The 17460-nt window shown below is 46.1% G+C and overlaps 1 protein-coding gene across 2 annotated transcripts in view; it reads right to left on the minus strand.

Annotated features, from left to right (window-relative positions):
• ndrg4 (NDRG family member 4) overlaps window positions 1–14939 on the minus strand; it is a 67072-nt gene extending 52133 nt beyond the window's left edge. For both annotated transcript variants that reach the window (XM_061772936.1, XM_061772935.1), the window contains exon 1: window positions 14866–14939. In XM_061772936.1, coding sequence (XP_061628920.1) covers window positions 14866–14924 — 59 coding nt within the window. In that variant the 5' untranslated portion in view covers window positions 14925–14939. The remainder of the gene's footprint in view (window positions 1–14865) is intronic.
• Window positions 14940–17460: the final 2521 nt, after the last annotated feature.

Consider the following 17460-nt stretch of genomic DNA (forward strand, 5'->3'; position numbering starts at 1 on the left):
GGACAAATTCTGTTTTAAGTGATTTCTTGATTGAACAGGTCTGGAGGTAATCAGGCTTGGGTGTGATCAGTGAAAACTAACCAAAAATTGTGAGTAGCCCCAATTAATTAATTCTTTCATAAAGTGGGTAATTACTTGTTCACACAGGGTCAGGTAACTTTGAATCTTTGTTGTTGTTTTTTTTTTTTACTATATTTATTTTGAAGGACTCACTGACCCATCCATCCATCCATTTTATGTACTGCTTATCCTCACTAGGGTCACGGGCGTGCTGGAGGCAATCCCAGCTATCTTCGTGTGAGAGACGGGGTACACCCTGAAGTGGTCGCCAGCCAATCGCAGGGCACACATAAACAAACAACCATTCACACTCACATTCACACCTACGGGTAATTTAGAGTCCTCAATCAACCTACCACGCATGTCTTTGGGATGTGGGAGGAAACCGGAGTACCCAGAGAAAACCCACACAGGCACAGGGAGAACAACCAAATTCCATACAGTCGAGGCTGGGATTTGAACCCCAGTCCTCAGAACTGTGAGGACCAGTCTCCACTGTGCCGCCACAGGTTAAACCATAATAAATTTTGTTGTTGTGTCCTCTACAAGCGGACCTGTTCAGTCAACTAGTTCAGTTTTTCTGAAAATATGTTACATTTTTGCAAATGTAGTTTAATGTAAGAAATCAAAATACTGTATTCATATTTTTCCTTTAAGTTCCTTTAACATTGTTTTTTTTTATTTGAAATTATCATTTTTAAACACAACCTTCAATTTAGGAAATGTTAGTTTTGCTCAGTCACACTGTCTTTCTGGGGTTATTTAAGTTGACTCTTAACCAAGCTGAATTATATTTAATGGTTAATATTTTGTACTTGTAAAATGTATATGTAAAGTTAAAGAAAGAACACACAAAACAGTGCTGGAATGTTGTGTACTTTCCACTGTAAGTATTGGCACTGACACCCCAGGGTCACACACTTCATCAGCTGCTGGGAGTAACTGGAAGTGACATCTGGGCTTTGTCACTTTAGAGCTTGAGATACAAAACGCAGATTGTGCTGGATGAATTCCAGAGAGAGAACAAACAGGACAAACAATGCTGTGGAGTAAGAAAAGTAGACCAATATACAGTAGATACACAGACTTCGCATGAACTTACACCAGTCAAAAATCAACTATGGCTCGACTAAATAATTAAACTTGTCGACTTCAGTTGCTTAAGTACACACTTATGTACGTCACCACCAACATGAGTGAAGCTGTGTAACCTGTTACTCTTTTTAGTATTGGGTTATTTTCAGTTGACCTATTTCATCATGAAATATGAAAACAATCTAGCTGGTGGAAAAACATGGTAAACAGTGATCACTTGCATTGGGCTTTACTTTAATTTCAAAAGAGAGTCATGCTATGTTTTCCGGTATGTTGTATGTTCAAGAGCAGCACGGTAGACGACTGGTTAGAGCGTCTGTCTCACAGTTCTGGGGACCCGGGTTCAATCCCCGGCCCCGCCTGTGTGGAGTTTGCATGTTCTCCCCGTGCCTGCGTGGGTTTTCTCTGGGCACTCCGGTTTCCTCCCACATCCCAAAAACATGCATGGTAGGTTAATTGATAACTCTAAATTGCCCGTAGCTGTGAATGTGAGTGCAAATGGTTGTTTGTTTGTTTGTTTGTGCCCTACGATTGGCTGGCAACCAGTTCAGGGTGTACCTCGCCTCCTGCCTTGGTGAGTGTGGTGTATGTCCGACTGTCACGAGTGTGTGTTCCGGTTTTTGTCTTCCCCGTTTCATACACACCTGCTCCTGAGAGCATCTTCACCACCTGTGCCTCGTTCACCCTAATTACACCTTGCATTTAACCTCGTGTCTCATTCTTTCTCGTCGCCAGTTCGTTGTACCTTGTCGTCACGTTCCAGCATTCCTTGTTTCCACGTCAAAGACTCACAGTAAGACTAGACCCTGTTCCGATTATTGACCTCGCCTTTTTGCCTCATGTTTTTGGATACTGTTGCCTTTTTTGGATTGCCTGCTTGTGTACCAAACTCTGTCCGTATATTAAACCTCTCTTTTTTTAAACTGTCCATTTGTTTTGGAGTCATGCATTTTGGGTCCTATCCTCTGTTCCGTTCATGACAGAACGAACTGGCCATAACATGGACCCAGCAGACTCCGACCTGGTGCGCAAAGCCCTTCAAGCGCAGGGTCAACACCTCTTGAAGCAGGCTGAGCAGCTTGCTGCCCTCCACCTTCATCTAGAGGGATTGTCAGAGCATCAGGACAATATGATAAGACAGGTGGCCTCACAGTTTGAAGTGCTAATGAATATGCTTCAAAAGAAGGAACCAGCTGGCGCAGCACCCGATGCCGCCACTGTACCATCGTTTCCTGGTGAAGCAGTCACCATGCAGCCACCTTCGCTGCTGTCTGCCCACAGCTCTCTCGACCGGATAGGTTCTCTGGAGGTTCTGGGACTATTAAGCCGTTCATCACTCAGTGCGAACTCCACTTTGAGTTGCAGGCAGCTGCCTTCCCCACCGAGGGGGCAAAAATCGCTTTCGTCATTTCCCACCTGACTGGTCGTGCGGAGCCGTGGGCTACTGCTGAATGGAGCCGCAATTCCGCTGCGTGTCATTCGTGGTCTTTGTTCGTAAAGACTATGGAGCAAATTTTTCAGTTTTCCACACCAGATCGTGAGGCAGCTCGCTCCCTTGTCACCTTATAACAAGGCAAGCGCAGGGTATCAGATTACGCGATTTAATTTCACATTCTAGCAGCTGAGAGTCAGTGGAATAATAGGGCACTACTCGATGCATTTTTTTCAAAGACTATCCCCCACCGTCAGGGATCATTTGGTCCCGCTAGACCTGCCAACCGACTTGGACACTCTCATCGCTCTCGCTGTAAAGATCGACAAGAGGCTTTTGGATCGCGAGCTGGACGGAGTTTGGCAGAGGGCTGTGTCACCGCGCACTTGGAGGATGAGCCACGGTGACCAGCCAAACCAAGGAAGATCCCCTGTTTTCGGTCTCAACCCACTGGCTAGCGTCATCACGGATGAACCCATGCAACTGGGCAGGTTCCGTCTCTCCCCTGAGGAACGCCCAGGGAAGGGCGGTGCTCTTACTGCGGGCAGTTGGGTCATTCCGTGAGCAACGTCAAGGTTGCCGGTGCCGGTAGCAAGGGCACGGGAGAGGTGAGTCTGAATTTCACTAAGGAAGACCCTGCCCAAGTTCTTCCTAAAGTGACACTATGATCTCCTGATCAAGAAATTCATACACCTGTATTAATTGACTCTTGTTCTGACGCAAACTTACTCAACTCCCTCCTCGTTAGACGTATGCACCTTAGAACCTTTCAAATAAAACGCCACCGCAACCCTTATGCTGCAGATGGCAGATCACTCACCGCACCCAAACACTCACATTGACATTTCCTGATTCTCACTCGGAACGCATTAGTTTTCATGCTTTTGTCGCCATGAATCATGACCTTATTTTGGGGAACCCATGGTTGAAATTACATAACCCCCACATTGACTGGTCCTCTGGGCAGGTTATGTCACGGGGCAGCAATTGCGCCCAGAACTGTTTCAAGCCTCCATGTGATGTTCAGGGCTATGTTTCAAATGACAATCCACAGACCCCATCTGGGGATCCTAAATGCCCTCCTGTTACCAGGACATTAAAGATGTTTTTTCCAAATCTAAGGCCAAATCCCTTCCACCCCACAGACCTTATGACTGTGCTGTTGCCTGGAACCACACCCCCACGAGGGAGGTTATTCTCTCTTTCAGGGCTGGAACACAAGGCTATGACAGAGTATGTGGATGAATCACTGGCAGCCAGGATTATTCTCCCACCTTCATCCCCTGCGGGAGCCGGATTTTTCTTTGTGGGCAAGATGGACAAGACTCTGCGACCCTGTATCGATTACCGGGGTCTCAACGACATAACGGTGAAGAACAGGTACCCTCTTCCTCTCATCTCCACTGCCTTTGAGTTCCTGGAGGGAGCCAAGGTTTTCACCAAACTCGACTTAAGAAATGCATATCATTTAGTCAGGATAAGGGAGGGGGATGAATGGAAAACAGCATTCAACACAGCAACGGGGGAACGAGTATTTGGTGATGCCTTTTGGACTAACTAACGCTCCAGCTGTGTTCCAGAACTTTGTCAATGATGTCCTGCGTGACATGTTGAATGTGTATGTTTTTGTATATTTGGATGATATTTTGATATTCTCCCCGGATGAGGAGACTCACATCATTCATGTCCGCTCTGTGTTGCAGCAGTTACTGCAGAATGAACTATACGTCAAGGCTGAGAAATGTGAGTTCCACAAGGCGTCCGTTTCTTTTCTAGGGTTCATGCTGGCTGGACCCTTGCAAAGTTGATGCCGTGACTAATTGGCCAACTACCACGTCGCACAAAGATGTACAAACGTTCTTAGGGTTCGCAAACTTCTACAGAAAATTTCTCAGAAATTTCAGTTCTATAGCCTCTCCTTTGCATGATCTTACCTCACCACACAGACCTTTTGTATGGAACCCGCTTTGTCAGGCAGCTTTTCAGAATCTTTAATCGAGCTTTACCTCCGATCCCATCCTCACTTTGCCAGATCTCAAACAGCAGTTTGTGATAGAAGTCGATGCGTCTGATGCCGCTATAGGAGCGGTGCTCTCCCAGAAATGTCCCAAGGATGGTAAATTACATCCTTGTGATTATGTCTCCAAAAAACTGACCCCAGCCAAGAGAAATTATGACATTGGTGACAGTGAACTGCTGGCAGTCAAGGTGGCTTTGGTGGAGTGGAGGCACTGGCTAGAGTGGGCACATACTCCGTTTTTAGTATGAACAGATCACAAGAACCTGGAATATCTTAAGTCTGCTAAGAGATTAAATGCGAGGCAGGCTAGAAGGGCTCTTTTTTTCACTAGATTCAATTTCACGTTATCCTACCGACCTGGTTCTAAAAATGGTAAGCCAGATGCTTTATCGCGCATTTTCTGCGCAGGGAATTCTTTGTCCGACCTTAAAACCATGTTGCCCAATTCATGTTTCATTTCTGCTTTTGTTTGGGACATTGAGACTGCGGTAAAGGAGGCTCTGAAGAACACTCTTAGCCCTGAAAATTGCCCTGAAAACAGGCTTTATGTGGTTCCGACTATAAGGGGAAGAGTCATGAACTGGGCCCACACTAACCGGACTGTATGTCACCCACGCATTGCCAAGACTCAATCTGTGGTCGAACAGCGCTTTTGGTGGCCCAATGTTAGAAGGAATGTCACGAATTATGTCAATGCTTGCCAGGTATGTGCTGCCCACAAGTCCTCTCGTAAATGTCCTTCTGGGGAGTTGCGACCCCTGCCAATACCACAACATCCTTGGTCAGACATCTCCATAGACTTTGTAACAGGATTACCGGCCTCGAAAGGAAATACCTCCATTCTCACAGTCGTGGACAGGTTCTCTAAAGTGGCACACTTCATTGCACTCCCGAAACACCCCTCAGCTAAAGACACTGCCGAGTTAATGATACACCAGGTTTTCAAGTTCCATGGTTTCCCTAAGAATGTGGTATCCAATAGGGGTCCCCAATTCGTTTCGCAATTTTGGAGGGAGTTTTGCAATCTCATAGGTGCTACCGTCAGTCTGTCATCTGGGTTTCACCCTGAAACCAACGTCCAAACCGAGAGGCTGTACTAGGACCTGGAGACTGGGCTCCGATGTCTCGCTTCACAGGAGCCACGATCCTGGTCTCAGAAACTGGTTTGGGTCGAATTCTCTCACAATTCCCTGCCCTCTGCATCCACTGGTCTATTGCATTTTCACGTTGTGGATGGTTACCAACCATCTCTATTTCCAGCCATAGCCCCAGAGTCCACAATTCCAGCGGCGTTGACCTTGGTGAGACGCTGCAGGAGGACCTGGGAGCGAGCCCGCCAGATGCTGCTGCGCCAGGGACGGTCCTCCAAAACCGGTGCTGACCGTCGGAGGACACCGGCCCCGAGCTACAAAGTGGGTCAGCGAGTTTGGCTCTCCACCAAGCATTTTCCACTCCGGGTGGAGTCCCGGAAGCTCGCTCCCAGGTTCGTTGGGCCCTTCCCCATCACAAAGATAATCAACCCTGTCACCGGGAAGCTTAGGCTCCCAAGGTCGATGCGGGTCCACCCTGCTTTTCACGTCAGCCTGCTCAAGCCAGCCCGGGTGTCCCCTCTGATCCCGCCGGTGGAACATCCATCCATCCATCCATTTTCTGAGCCGCTTCTCCTCACTAGGGTCGCGGGCGTGCTGGAGCCTATCCCAGCTGTCATCGGGCAGGAGGCGGGGTACACCCTGAACTGGTTGCCAGCCAATCGCAGGGCACATAGAAACAAACAACCATTCGCACTCACAGTCATGCCTACGGGCAATTTAGAGTCACCAATTAATGCATGTTTTTGGGATGTGGGAGGAAACCGGAGTGCCCGGAGAAAACCCACGCAGGCACGGGGAGAACATGCAAACTCCACACAGGCGGGGACGGGGATTGAACCCCGCACCTCAGAACTGTGAGGCTGACGCTCTAACCAGTCGGCCACCGTGCCGCCGCCGGTGGAACAATTCACCCCAATTTGGTTAGTGGTTCTGCTGTGAGTGTGTAGCTGATAACAGAACAGCATAGCAAACAGCTGCATGAATTGACATAATAATTAGTGATGGGCACGGCAGATCTTTTGAGTGTACTGAATCACTAGAATCAGTTAATTAAAAAGATTCTTTCAAAAGGTTCGTTTAATGAATCGTTCAGTCCTTTTTCACAGAATCATTCAAGTGCTTCCTCATTCAATTCATGATTCAGGACAGGTTCATGTTCACTCAACACGTTCATTCGTTCACCGAAGGACTCTGCGTTGTTGTTGTCACGTATTGTAAACTAGGAAAGGCGGGAAGATTAAAAATAATAATAATAGCAAAACAAAAACAAAACAAAAAAACTTAAGGTAAGTTATCATCTACCTACCTCTCTCTCTCAAGCTCTCAAACACCAGGCTTCGGTCGTGGCTCGTGAACATCCGTTCGGCGAGCTCAGCTACCGTACATACTATATCCTTCCGCGTCCCCTCGACATCCACACAGGCTCCCGTTGGCCAGTGAGACTTGTCTGAATTCCACTGTGTAGGACAGCATCATTGACACCAGCACCCAAGCTTCCAGAACAGCCACCTTACTGTTACTGTCATCTGTGTAGTGTCTGTCAGTAGTGGTGTCTGAGTCTTGAGAAGCACTATATGTTTGTATTATTATTATTATTCCAAGTCACTAATGGTGTAGTGGTACACTTGCCTGACTTTGGTGTGGGCAGCGTGGGTTCAGTTCCCACTCAGTGACGGTGTGAATGTGACTGCGAATGGTTGTCCATGTCTATATGTGCCGTGGGACTGACTGGCGACCAGTTCAGGGTGTAGTCCGCCTTTCGCCCGAAGTCAACTGGGATAATCTCCAGCGCCCTGCAACCCTAACCAAGATAAGTGGTGTTGAAAATGGATGGAGGGATTATTATTCCATCCTTTTTATGTACCGCTGATCCTCACTAGGGTCACGGGCATCCAGGAGCCTGTGCCAGCTATCTTCGGGCGAAAGGCGGGGTACATCCTGAACTGGTCGCCAGCCAATTGCAGGGCAAATGTAAAAAAACAACCATTCACACCTTATTATTATTAAACAAAAAGCTTTAATAATCACATTAGAGACACTGACAGGATGATATGTGTGTGTACATATATACATTTATTATTACCGGTACTTTACATTTATTTTACAACCACAATTACAATGAAGTTGGGATGTTATGTTAAACATAAATAAAAACAGAATACAATGATTTGCAAATAATGTTCAACCTATATTTAATTGAATACACTACAAAGACCCCAGGCGGCACGGTGGCCGACTGGTTAGAGCGTCAGCCTCACAGTTCTGAGGTGCGGGGTTCAATCCCCGTCCCCGCCTGTGTGGAGTTTGCATGTTCTCCCCGTGCCTGCGTGGGTTTTCTCCGGGCACTCCGGTTTCCTCCCACATCCCAAAAACATGCATTAATTGGAGACTCTAAATTGCCCGTAGGCATGACTGTGAGTGCGAATGGTTGTTTGTTTCGATGTGCCCTGCGATTGGCTGGCAACCAGTTCAGGGTGTACCCCGCCTCCTGCCCGATGACAGCTGGGATAGGCTCCAGCACGCCCGCGACCCTAGTGAGGAGAAGCGGCTCAGAAAATGGATGGATGGATGGATGGACAAAGACCCCATTCCTATCGGAAATTAAGTATTTAGGTATTAATATTTTGCCAAAACTCACAAAGGGAACCAGTCTCAACTACACACAATTTCTGGAAAAAAATCTCTACTTACTTAAAACGCTGGAATAACTTACCTATATCACTTGTGGGAACAATAGCTACATTATAAATTAAAACCTTACCTCAATAAACTATTTGTTTTCAATAATTCCATTTAAACCCACATTAAAATGGTTCCAAGCCTTAGATTCTGCCATTTTCTTTTTCAAAGAATAAGAAAGAACCCTATTATTTAGCTAACCAATTACAATACCTTACAGCGGGTGCTGTAGTGGTGCCAACTGGCGTCCACCTTGGTTCCCCGTTCCAGCTGCTGGTGGGGGGCGGTAGGGCCCCACCTCGGGCCTGCTTCCTCCTCCTCTTTCCTCCTCTTCTCCTGCATCCAGCTGCAGGCGCCGCCCCCTCTTCTCGCATGGAGCATGGGGGAGATCCCTGCTGGCCATAGGGCCTGCTGTGAGCTTTTGTCGCTGCCTGGTCTGGAGTCAGGTCCACCTCCCACACTCTGGGGCGGGTAACAGGTTTTGCCTGGGATGGAGGGGTTTGGGGGGCGTTCCGTGGGGCGGTACTTTGTGGCTGAGTGTGGCGGTCCTCTCTCCCTGTGTTGTCCTGCCCTGGATGGGCCCGGCCTGTAGGAGCCATGCCTCTTAAATCACTCATTAAGCACACACTCACACCATTCACTGTAAATATTTTTGTCACTAGTCACATCCACTCACACACACAGACTGAGGGTTTCTATGGGGGCTGGTGTGAGGTCAGGAAGATGTGGGTGTCGGACCGCAGTGCTCTAGGGGGGTGGGGTTGGCTGCCTGAAGCCTCCTCTGGGTGGCCGGTTTTGGGACGCCTCGGTGCGGCCGGTGTCGCGTCCACCAGGTTGCTCTCAGATGGGTAAGGTGAGGTCCTCAGCCTCCACGGTGTAGGCATAGCAATTACAAGACACTTCTGACTGTTATTGTCCATTATGCCATCCAAAGAGTTCAATTTTGCTCTCATCAGACCAGACTATATTCTCCCATTATTTAATTGGCTTGTCCAAATGTTGTTCGGCAAACTTTAAATGAGCGTTGACATGGTATTTTTTCAGCAATGGGGTTGTCACAAAACTAATTCATATCAGCTTTGATTAGACCCAAAAGCAGATTGAAGCAGAGGGAGTAGATTTAGAATGGTTTATTGAAGGTTGGCTTAGGGTAATGATATCCAGGGCAAGATGGTGGATCGTCGGGACAAGGAGCGAGCAGGAAGCGGGGATGTAAGCAGGTGGGACGGAAGGAGCAGGTGGGACTGAAGGAGCACTAAATAACGTGTTAATACTCTGGCGATGGTTTCCTGGATCTGGCAGGCTTTTATGTAGGCAGTGATGAGTGCTGATAAAGGACAGGTAGGTGCACGGCTAAAGTGATGCTGATTTGCTGGGGGAGAGAGAGGAGGCGAGAGAGAAGGAAGCGAGGCACGAAGGGCCACCCAACCATGACAATACCCCCCACCCTACCCCACCCCCACCACCCCGTCAACTGATGCCTCCTGGCGTCTTCACATTCTTGTCAGCGTGCATCTCATAAAAGATGTCCTTCCATACAGATTGGATCCGCAGTAGGTGGTCCCTCACCACGGGAACCGCCACCATATGCTCCTGTTCCTTAAATAATGGCGGTTTGAAACCGTAACAGGCCATAAATGGAGACATACCTGTGACGGAGCTGGTGAGGGAATTATGGGCATATTCCACCCACGGAAGGAAGGTGCTCAAGGAAACGGGATTGCGAGTGGCAACACAGCGAAAAGCAGATTCCAGGCTGAAGTTCGCCCGCTCCATCTGGCCATTGAATTGGGGGTGGTAGCCGTAAGACAGACTGGCTGCCCCACCCACCGTCTTGTAGAACTCCTTCCAGACCTGGGAGGAGAACTGAGGACCTCGGTCTGAGACAATGTCTATTGGAATGCCATGAAGTCTGAATATGTGGAGGACTAAGAGGTTCGCGGTTCCAAAAGCAGAGGGCAAGTTGGGAAGGGGTACATAATGGACACACTTGGAGAAACGATCTATGATGGTGAGGATGACGGTGTTATCTTCAGGGGAGCGAGAGAAGATGAGGATGTCGTCAAGATATACAAAAACGAACCGGTTGAGCATGTCACGGAGGACGTCATTGATGAAGGTTTGGAAAACTGCGGGGGCGTTGCTTAATCCAAAAGGCATGACCAGGTACTCAAAGTGTCCGAGGGGAGTGTTGAAGGCAGTCTTCCATTCGTCCCCCTCTCGAATGCGGATGAGATGATACGCATTGGGTCGATCCAATTTAATGAATATTTGAGTGTCGCAGAGGGGTTCGAAGGACAGGTCAATTAGTGGAGATGAGTCTGGAAGAAAGGGAGTCACAGATACACTTCTCCACAGCTTACTTTTCTGGACGGGACACGTTAAACAGATGGCTGGAAGGGAGAGGGGCACCGGGCAGGAAGTCAATGGTGCAGTCATAGGGCCGGTGGGGGTGGTGGTAAAAAATGCCAAGGTCTTTACTGAACACTGGCAAGAGGTCGTGGTATTCCTCCAGAACTCTGGAGAGATCCACAGGTGTGGCTGGTGGTGGAGGTTCACTGGAGAGAGGAACGGCCGAGAGAAGACAATGGGAATGACAGAAGGTCTGGTGGATGGTGAAGAGGAGGCAACGGGGGGTTCAGGGTGCGACGGAGTGGTTGGAGCCATTGTGCCCGTGGACGGTGCTCTACTGCGCGTGTGAATTCCTCACTCTCGAGCGCTCTCCCTAAGCCGATTATCAAACTTAATGGCTAACGAGATCAATTCCTCTACTGAGGTGGGTTCGTCCCTGGTTGCAAGCTCATCTTTAAGTGGCTCTGACAAACCATCCATCCATTTTCTGAGCCGCTTCTCCTCACTAGGATCGCGGGCGTGCTGGAGCCTATCCCAGCTGTCATCGGGCAGGAGGCGGGGTACACCCTGAACTGGTTGCCAGCCAATTGCAGGGCACATAGAAACAAACAACCATTCTCACACACAGTCATGCCTACGTGCAATTTAGAGTCTCCAATTAATGCATGTTTTTGGGATGTGGGAGGAAACCGGAGTGCCCGGAGAAAACCCACGCAGGCACGGGGAGAACATGCAAACTCCACACAGGCGGGGCCGGGGATTGTACCCGGGTCCTCAGAACTGTGAGGCTGACGCTCTAACCAGTCGGCCACCGTGCCGCCCTCTGACAATCCTTTTAGAAAAATCCCACTTCTACCAAAAATCCCACTTCTAGAAATTCTACCAAAGCGCGGTAGGCCATCTGGAAGGAACACACAATAACGTGTTAATACTCTGGCGATGGTTTCCTGAATCCGGCAGGCTTTTACGCAGTCAGTGATGAGTGCTGATAGAGGACAGGTGCGCGGCCAAGGTGTTGCTGATTTGGTCGGGGGGGCTGGGGGGGAGTGAGAGGGAGGGAGGGAGGGAGGCGAGGCACGAAGCGCCACCCAAGCTCCAAAAAGGGGACTGCTGGAGACAACCATGACAGGGGTCTTGCGTCATGAGCGTGCATACAGGCCATGGCGGCGAAGTACATTATTCACTGTTTTCCTTTTGAGAACAGTACCTGCTACTTCCAGGTCTTTTTGAAGATCTCCACAGGTGTTCCTTGGCTCTTGGACAACTCTTTTGATTATTCGTTGCACTCCTCTGTCAGAAATGCAAGGAGTACCTGATTGAGGCCAATTTATCGTGGTATGATTGGCTTTCCACTTACATATTATGGCCCCAATCGTGCTCACTGGAACATTCAGAAGGTTAGATTCTATATGCTCCTGTAATCAATGCCACCGTTATGTTGTGCAACAATTACTTTGCGATGGTCTTGAGACAGCTCTTTGCGCTTACCCATCACGAGAGGGACTTACACCTTGGCAATGAGAATTTTTTCTAGGCTATCAATTAGGACCGAACCAGCTGATATTCATTTGCACTGACAAGGGGCTGGATTGCTGTTTCATTATTGATAGATTTTAGTTCTTGGCTTTTCATGCCTTTTTACACCCCCCTTCATGTTTTCAATACATTTTGCCTGTGTCATTTCACATTATTACACACAACTTAATTTCTGATCTTATTTGTTCTACTTTCTTCGTATGTATGGATTACTTGGGTTGTTCTCAGTTTCTGATGAAAATGTCATGTCAATAGCACCTTTAGAAATGTATTTAGTGAGAAAAATGCTGATGTGTTAAATACTTATTTCAGCCACTGTATGCGAACTTCCTGGTTATCCCCTCGATAGATGTTCAGAATATACCGTACATAGCCACTCCCACCACACTTTAGTTGTACAGCCGGGTCCAATACTTCTGTCCTGCATGCACCCCTCCTATCCTTGTCCTGTCCTATATTGTCCTGTCCTTCCTCCACATGGTGTAATCACTACTGCCCCATACAACACTCTAATCAGATGTCATTGTACTAGGCTTATAATAATTGTTTTTTCCTTATCTTTCTTACAGCTAGTGTCCTGTCTTTTGTTGTGTTGTTTTGTTGTCCTCTTTCTATATTATTTACTTACCTTTTCACTCTCTTCCTTATTTACTGTCACTAACCTTTTAAACCTTTCTGTCCTACTGAAATTTTAATAAATATCCATTAGAATAGAACAACAGTGGCAGTTTAAAAACTCCACTTTGGCACAAAATACAGATTCTCGATTCTGCTTGAACTAACAGCCGAACAGGACAAAAAAATAGGACCAGGTCGGAGGAGGTTCTGAGGAACGGTGCAATTATCACCGCCCGCGACACAAGTGAGGAGAAGCGGCTCAGAAAATGGATGGATGGATATTATATATTATATATCCATCCATTTTCTGAGCCGCTTCTCCTCACTAGGGTCGCGGGCGTGCTGGAGCCTATCCCAGCTGTCATCGGGCAGGAGGCGGGGTACACCCTGAACTGTTTGCCAGCCAATCGCAGGGCACATAGAAACAAACAACCATTCGCACTCACAGTCATGCCTACGGGCAATTTAGAGTCTCCAATTAATGCATGTTTTTGGGATGTGGGAGGAAACTGGAGTGCCCGGAGAAAACCCACGCAGGCACGGGGAGAACATGCAAACTCCACACAGGCAGGGCCGGGGATTGAACAAGGGTCCTCAGAACTGTGAGGCTGACGCTCTAACCAGTCGGCCACCGTGCCGCCATATATTATATATATTATATATTATATATTATATATTATATATTATATATTATATATTATATATTATATAAAATAGATGGATGGATAGATAATATCCATCCATCCATTTTCTGACCCACTTCTCCGCACTAGGGTCGCGGGAGTGCTGGAGCCTATCCCAGCTACCATCGGTCAGGTGGCGGGGTACACCCTGAACTGGCTGCCAGCCAATTGCCGGGCACATACAAACAAACAACCATTCACACTCACATTCACACCTATGGGCAATTTGAGTTGTCAATTAACCTACCATGCATGTTTTTGGGATGTGGGAGGAAACCGGAGTGCCCGGAGAAAACCCACGCAGGCACGGGGAGAACTTGCAAACTCCACACAGGCGGGGCCGGGGATTGAACCCTGGTCCTCAGAACTGTGAGGGAGACGCTCTAACCAGTCGTCCAAGTGCTGCCTATATTATATATTATCTATTGTTTATTATACACAGAGACCCTTTCCAAAAAAAATAGAAGATCATGTAAAAGTTTGCTTATTTCCATTATTCCATTAAAAAAATTAAACTTCCATAGATTATAGATTCAGGGCCCACAATTCATTTGTTTAGTTTTACATAATTTGGGTTTTCAGCTCATAAAACTCATAAAATCAGGAATTAAAAAAATTAGAATACTGTGAAGAAATCAGCCCAAATTTTGCAGGCCACAAATTTTTTAAACTGAATGTCACACACTAATCATCTACTAAACTCAAAGCACCTGCACAGGTTTCCCCAGGCGTCATTAAATTGCTTCAGTTTGGTTCAATTTTCTCAGTTGGTTTCAATATGAGGAAGACTGCAGACTTGACAACTGTCCAGAAGATCATCATTGATACCCTCCATAGGATGGGTAGGCCACAAATGTTCATAAGGAGGCTGGCTGTTCACAGAGTACTGTGTCCAAGCATATCAATGGAAAGTCGAGTGGAAGGACAAAATGTGGCAGGAAAAGATACACCAGCAAAAGAGATGACCGTGGGCTTCAGCGGATTATCAAATAGAGAAGATTCAAGAATCTAGCAGAGATCCAGAAAGAGTGGAATGAGGCGCGAGTCACAGCTTCAAAAACCACTATTCAGACACAACTGTCGGGTTCCTTGGGTCAAGCCACTTCTGAGCCTGAGACAATTTAGGAAGGGTCTCAACTGGGCCAAGGAGGAGAAGGACCAGTGACGACAGTAACACTCCAAAATTCTGCCATTTTGACTCACGAGCACAGTAACACATTACTTTTCCCGGGAGAGTAATCGGACTCCAGTTATTTTCAAGCCAGCAAAAGTTAATTAAGAGTTATTGATGTCACTCACCAAGTACTGATATGTGGCTGGTGACTCGGAAGAACCGCAGTCCAGCTATTCAAACGCATTTAACCGTTTCACGCAGACCACTGAATTGTCAATTAGTGGAAAAACGCTAATTGATTGGGAGGTCATTGTTGATTCTACAATGCACAGTGACGGTGCAGTCCCATAAAAGTGCAAAGTGTCACACTATTTTTGTTATTTTCCTTTGTAAAAAGTGTATTGATTGTTGTTACTTTTTTATTTACACATAACGAAGACACTTTTACTGGCGTGTTAAGTGCGCAATGCAGTGTGGGTTAATTATTCATACCGCGTGCGCTGTCATAAATCGTCATACAATAAAGACTGATTCACTGAAGGACTTATAATACTTAGATAATATTTACAATGAAAAGTGAGAAGTTTGAACTTCGTCTGTATTCAGGACTGTGAGCTGGTTTAACGCGCTGCACGGCTGACACCACATAGTAAGTGCTTCTCCCTCCATCAATCACCCACTGCTTTGCTCGTTAAACAGTTGTGTAATCTTGTCACCTGTTCTCGCTCTTCGCATCAAAATTACGATGGTGGGAGAAATGGTGTGTGTGTGTGTGGTTTGTATGCCCCCAATATAAAAACCAGCACTCACTTTAACATTTACGTACATGCACAAACAAACGCACGCACACACACGCGCACACACACACACACACACACAGAGTTGCCTTCATGGACCACAATCGGCATCCATCTATCAGTTAAGAGTCTTTAAAGTAGTGTACTGAGAATGTTGTGTTTGTTTACGTTTAGATACTTACTGTACTGTGTTGACATGTCAAGTCTGCACTAAATTGCTCATTTAATGTGGCTTCAGCTACACTAATATTAAAGATAACGGTTCATGTTGGCGGCACGGTGGCCGACTGTGTCATGGGTGTGTTCCGGTTTTTGTCTTCCCCCTGTTTCACACACACCTGCTCCTGTGAGCATCTTCACCACCTGTGCCTCGTTCACCCTAATTACCCCGTGTCTCATTCTCTCTCGTCGCCAGTTCGTTGTACCTTGTCGTCGCGTTCCAGCATTCCTTGTTTCCACGTCACAGACTCACAGTAAGACTTGACCCTGTTCTGATTATCGACCTCGCCTCTTTGCCTCATGTTTTTGGATACTGTTGCCTTTCTTGGATTGCCTCCCTGTGTACCGACCTATGCCCGTATATTAAACCTCTCTTTTTGGAAACTGTCCATTTGTTTTGGAGTTGTGCATTTTTGGGTCCTATCCTCTGTTCCGTTCATGACAGACTGGTTATATATATATATCCATATATATGGATATATATATATATATATATATATATGGATATATATATATATATATATGGATATATATATCCATATATGGATATATATATATATATATATATATATATATATATATATATCCATATATACGATATATATATATATATATATATATATATATCGTTATATAGGCGGCACGGTGGATGACTGGTTAGACCATCTGAGGACCGGGGTTCAATCCCAGTCCTTCAATCCTAATATATATATATATATATATATATATATATATATATATATATATATATATATATATATAGATAGATAGATATATATATGTATATATATATATATATATATATATATGTATATATATATATATATATATATATATGTATATATATATATATATATATATATGTATATATATATATATATATATATATATATATATCCATCCATCCATCCATCCATCCATTTTCTGAGCCGCTTATCCTCACAAGATTCGCGGGAGTGCTGGAACCTATCCCAGCTACCATCGGGCAGGTGGCGGGGTACACCCTGAACTGGTTGCCAGCCAATCGCAGGGCACATATAAACAAACAACCATTCGCCCTCACAATCACACCTACGGGCAATTTAGAGTCTTCAATTAACCTTCCATGGATTTTTTTGGTATGCCGGAGAAAAGCCACACAGGCACGTGGAGAACATGCAAAAAACTCCACACAGGCGGGGCCAGGGATTGAACCCCGGTCCTCAGAACTGTGAGGCAGATGGTCTAACCAGTTAATCACCGTGCCGCCTATATAACTAATATATAGATATATAACTATATCTATATATTATATAATTACAGTTTTTTTTTTTTTTTTTTTTTTTGGGGGTGATACTAGTCCTGGTACTTTTCTGACACACCTCGTATATTTGTACATGTGTCTGGCACTGGTTATTCAGAAAGCGCAGATGATACCTTAGAACTGTGATATTGCTCTAACCTTCTTAGCTCTCAGTCCTCTTACTTTCATTTGGCAAGTCCTTGCCAAATTAAACATCTTAGTTGCACACGTAACCTTTTCATGCTTTCTCTTATGCCTGCACCTCCTTGTTCTCCTCCTCCTCCGCCTCAGGGTTAGATTACAGAGCATCATGAAACCTTACTTTCTGTATACTGTCTTTAAACTCCACTCTAATCCAAATCCAGCCATGTCTCCCTTCTAAATGACCTCTTCGGTTCATAAACATTGCACCCCCACATTCATAGAAAACAACCCAACATTCATGTTCATGTATAGAAAGGTAGCACATAAAAAACAGTAGT

The sequence above is a fragment of the Phyllopteryx taeniolatus genome, chromosome 5, assembly GCF_024500385.1.
Source record: "Phyllopteryx taeniolatus isolate TA_2022b chromosome 5, UOR_Ptae_1.2, whole genome shotgun sequence".
NCBI classification, from domain to species: domain Eukaryota; kingdom Metazoa; phylum Chordata; class Actinopteri; order Syngnathiformes; family Syngnathidae; genus Phyllopteryx; species Phyllopteryx taeniolatus.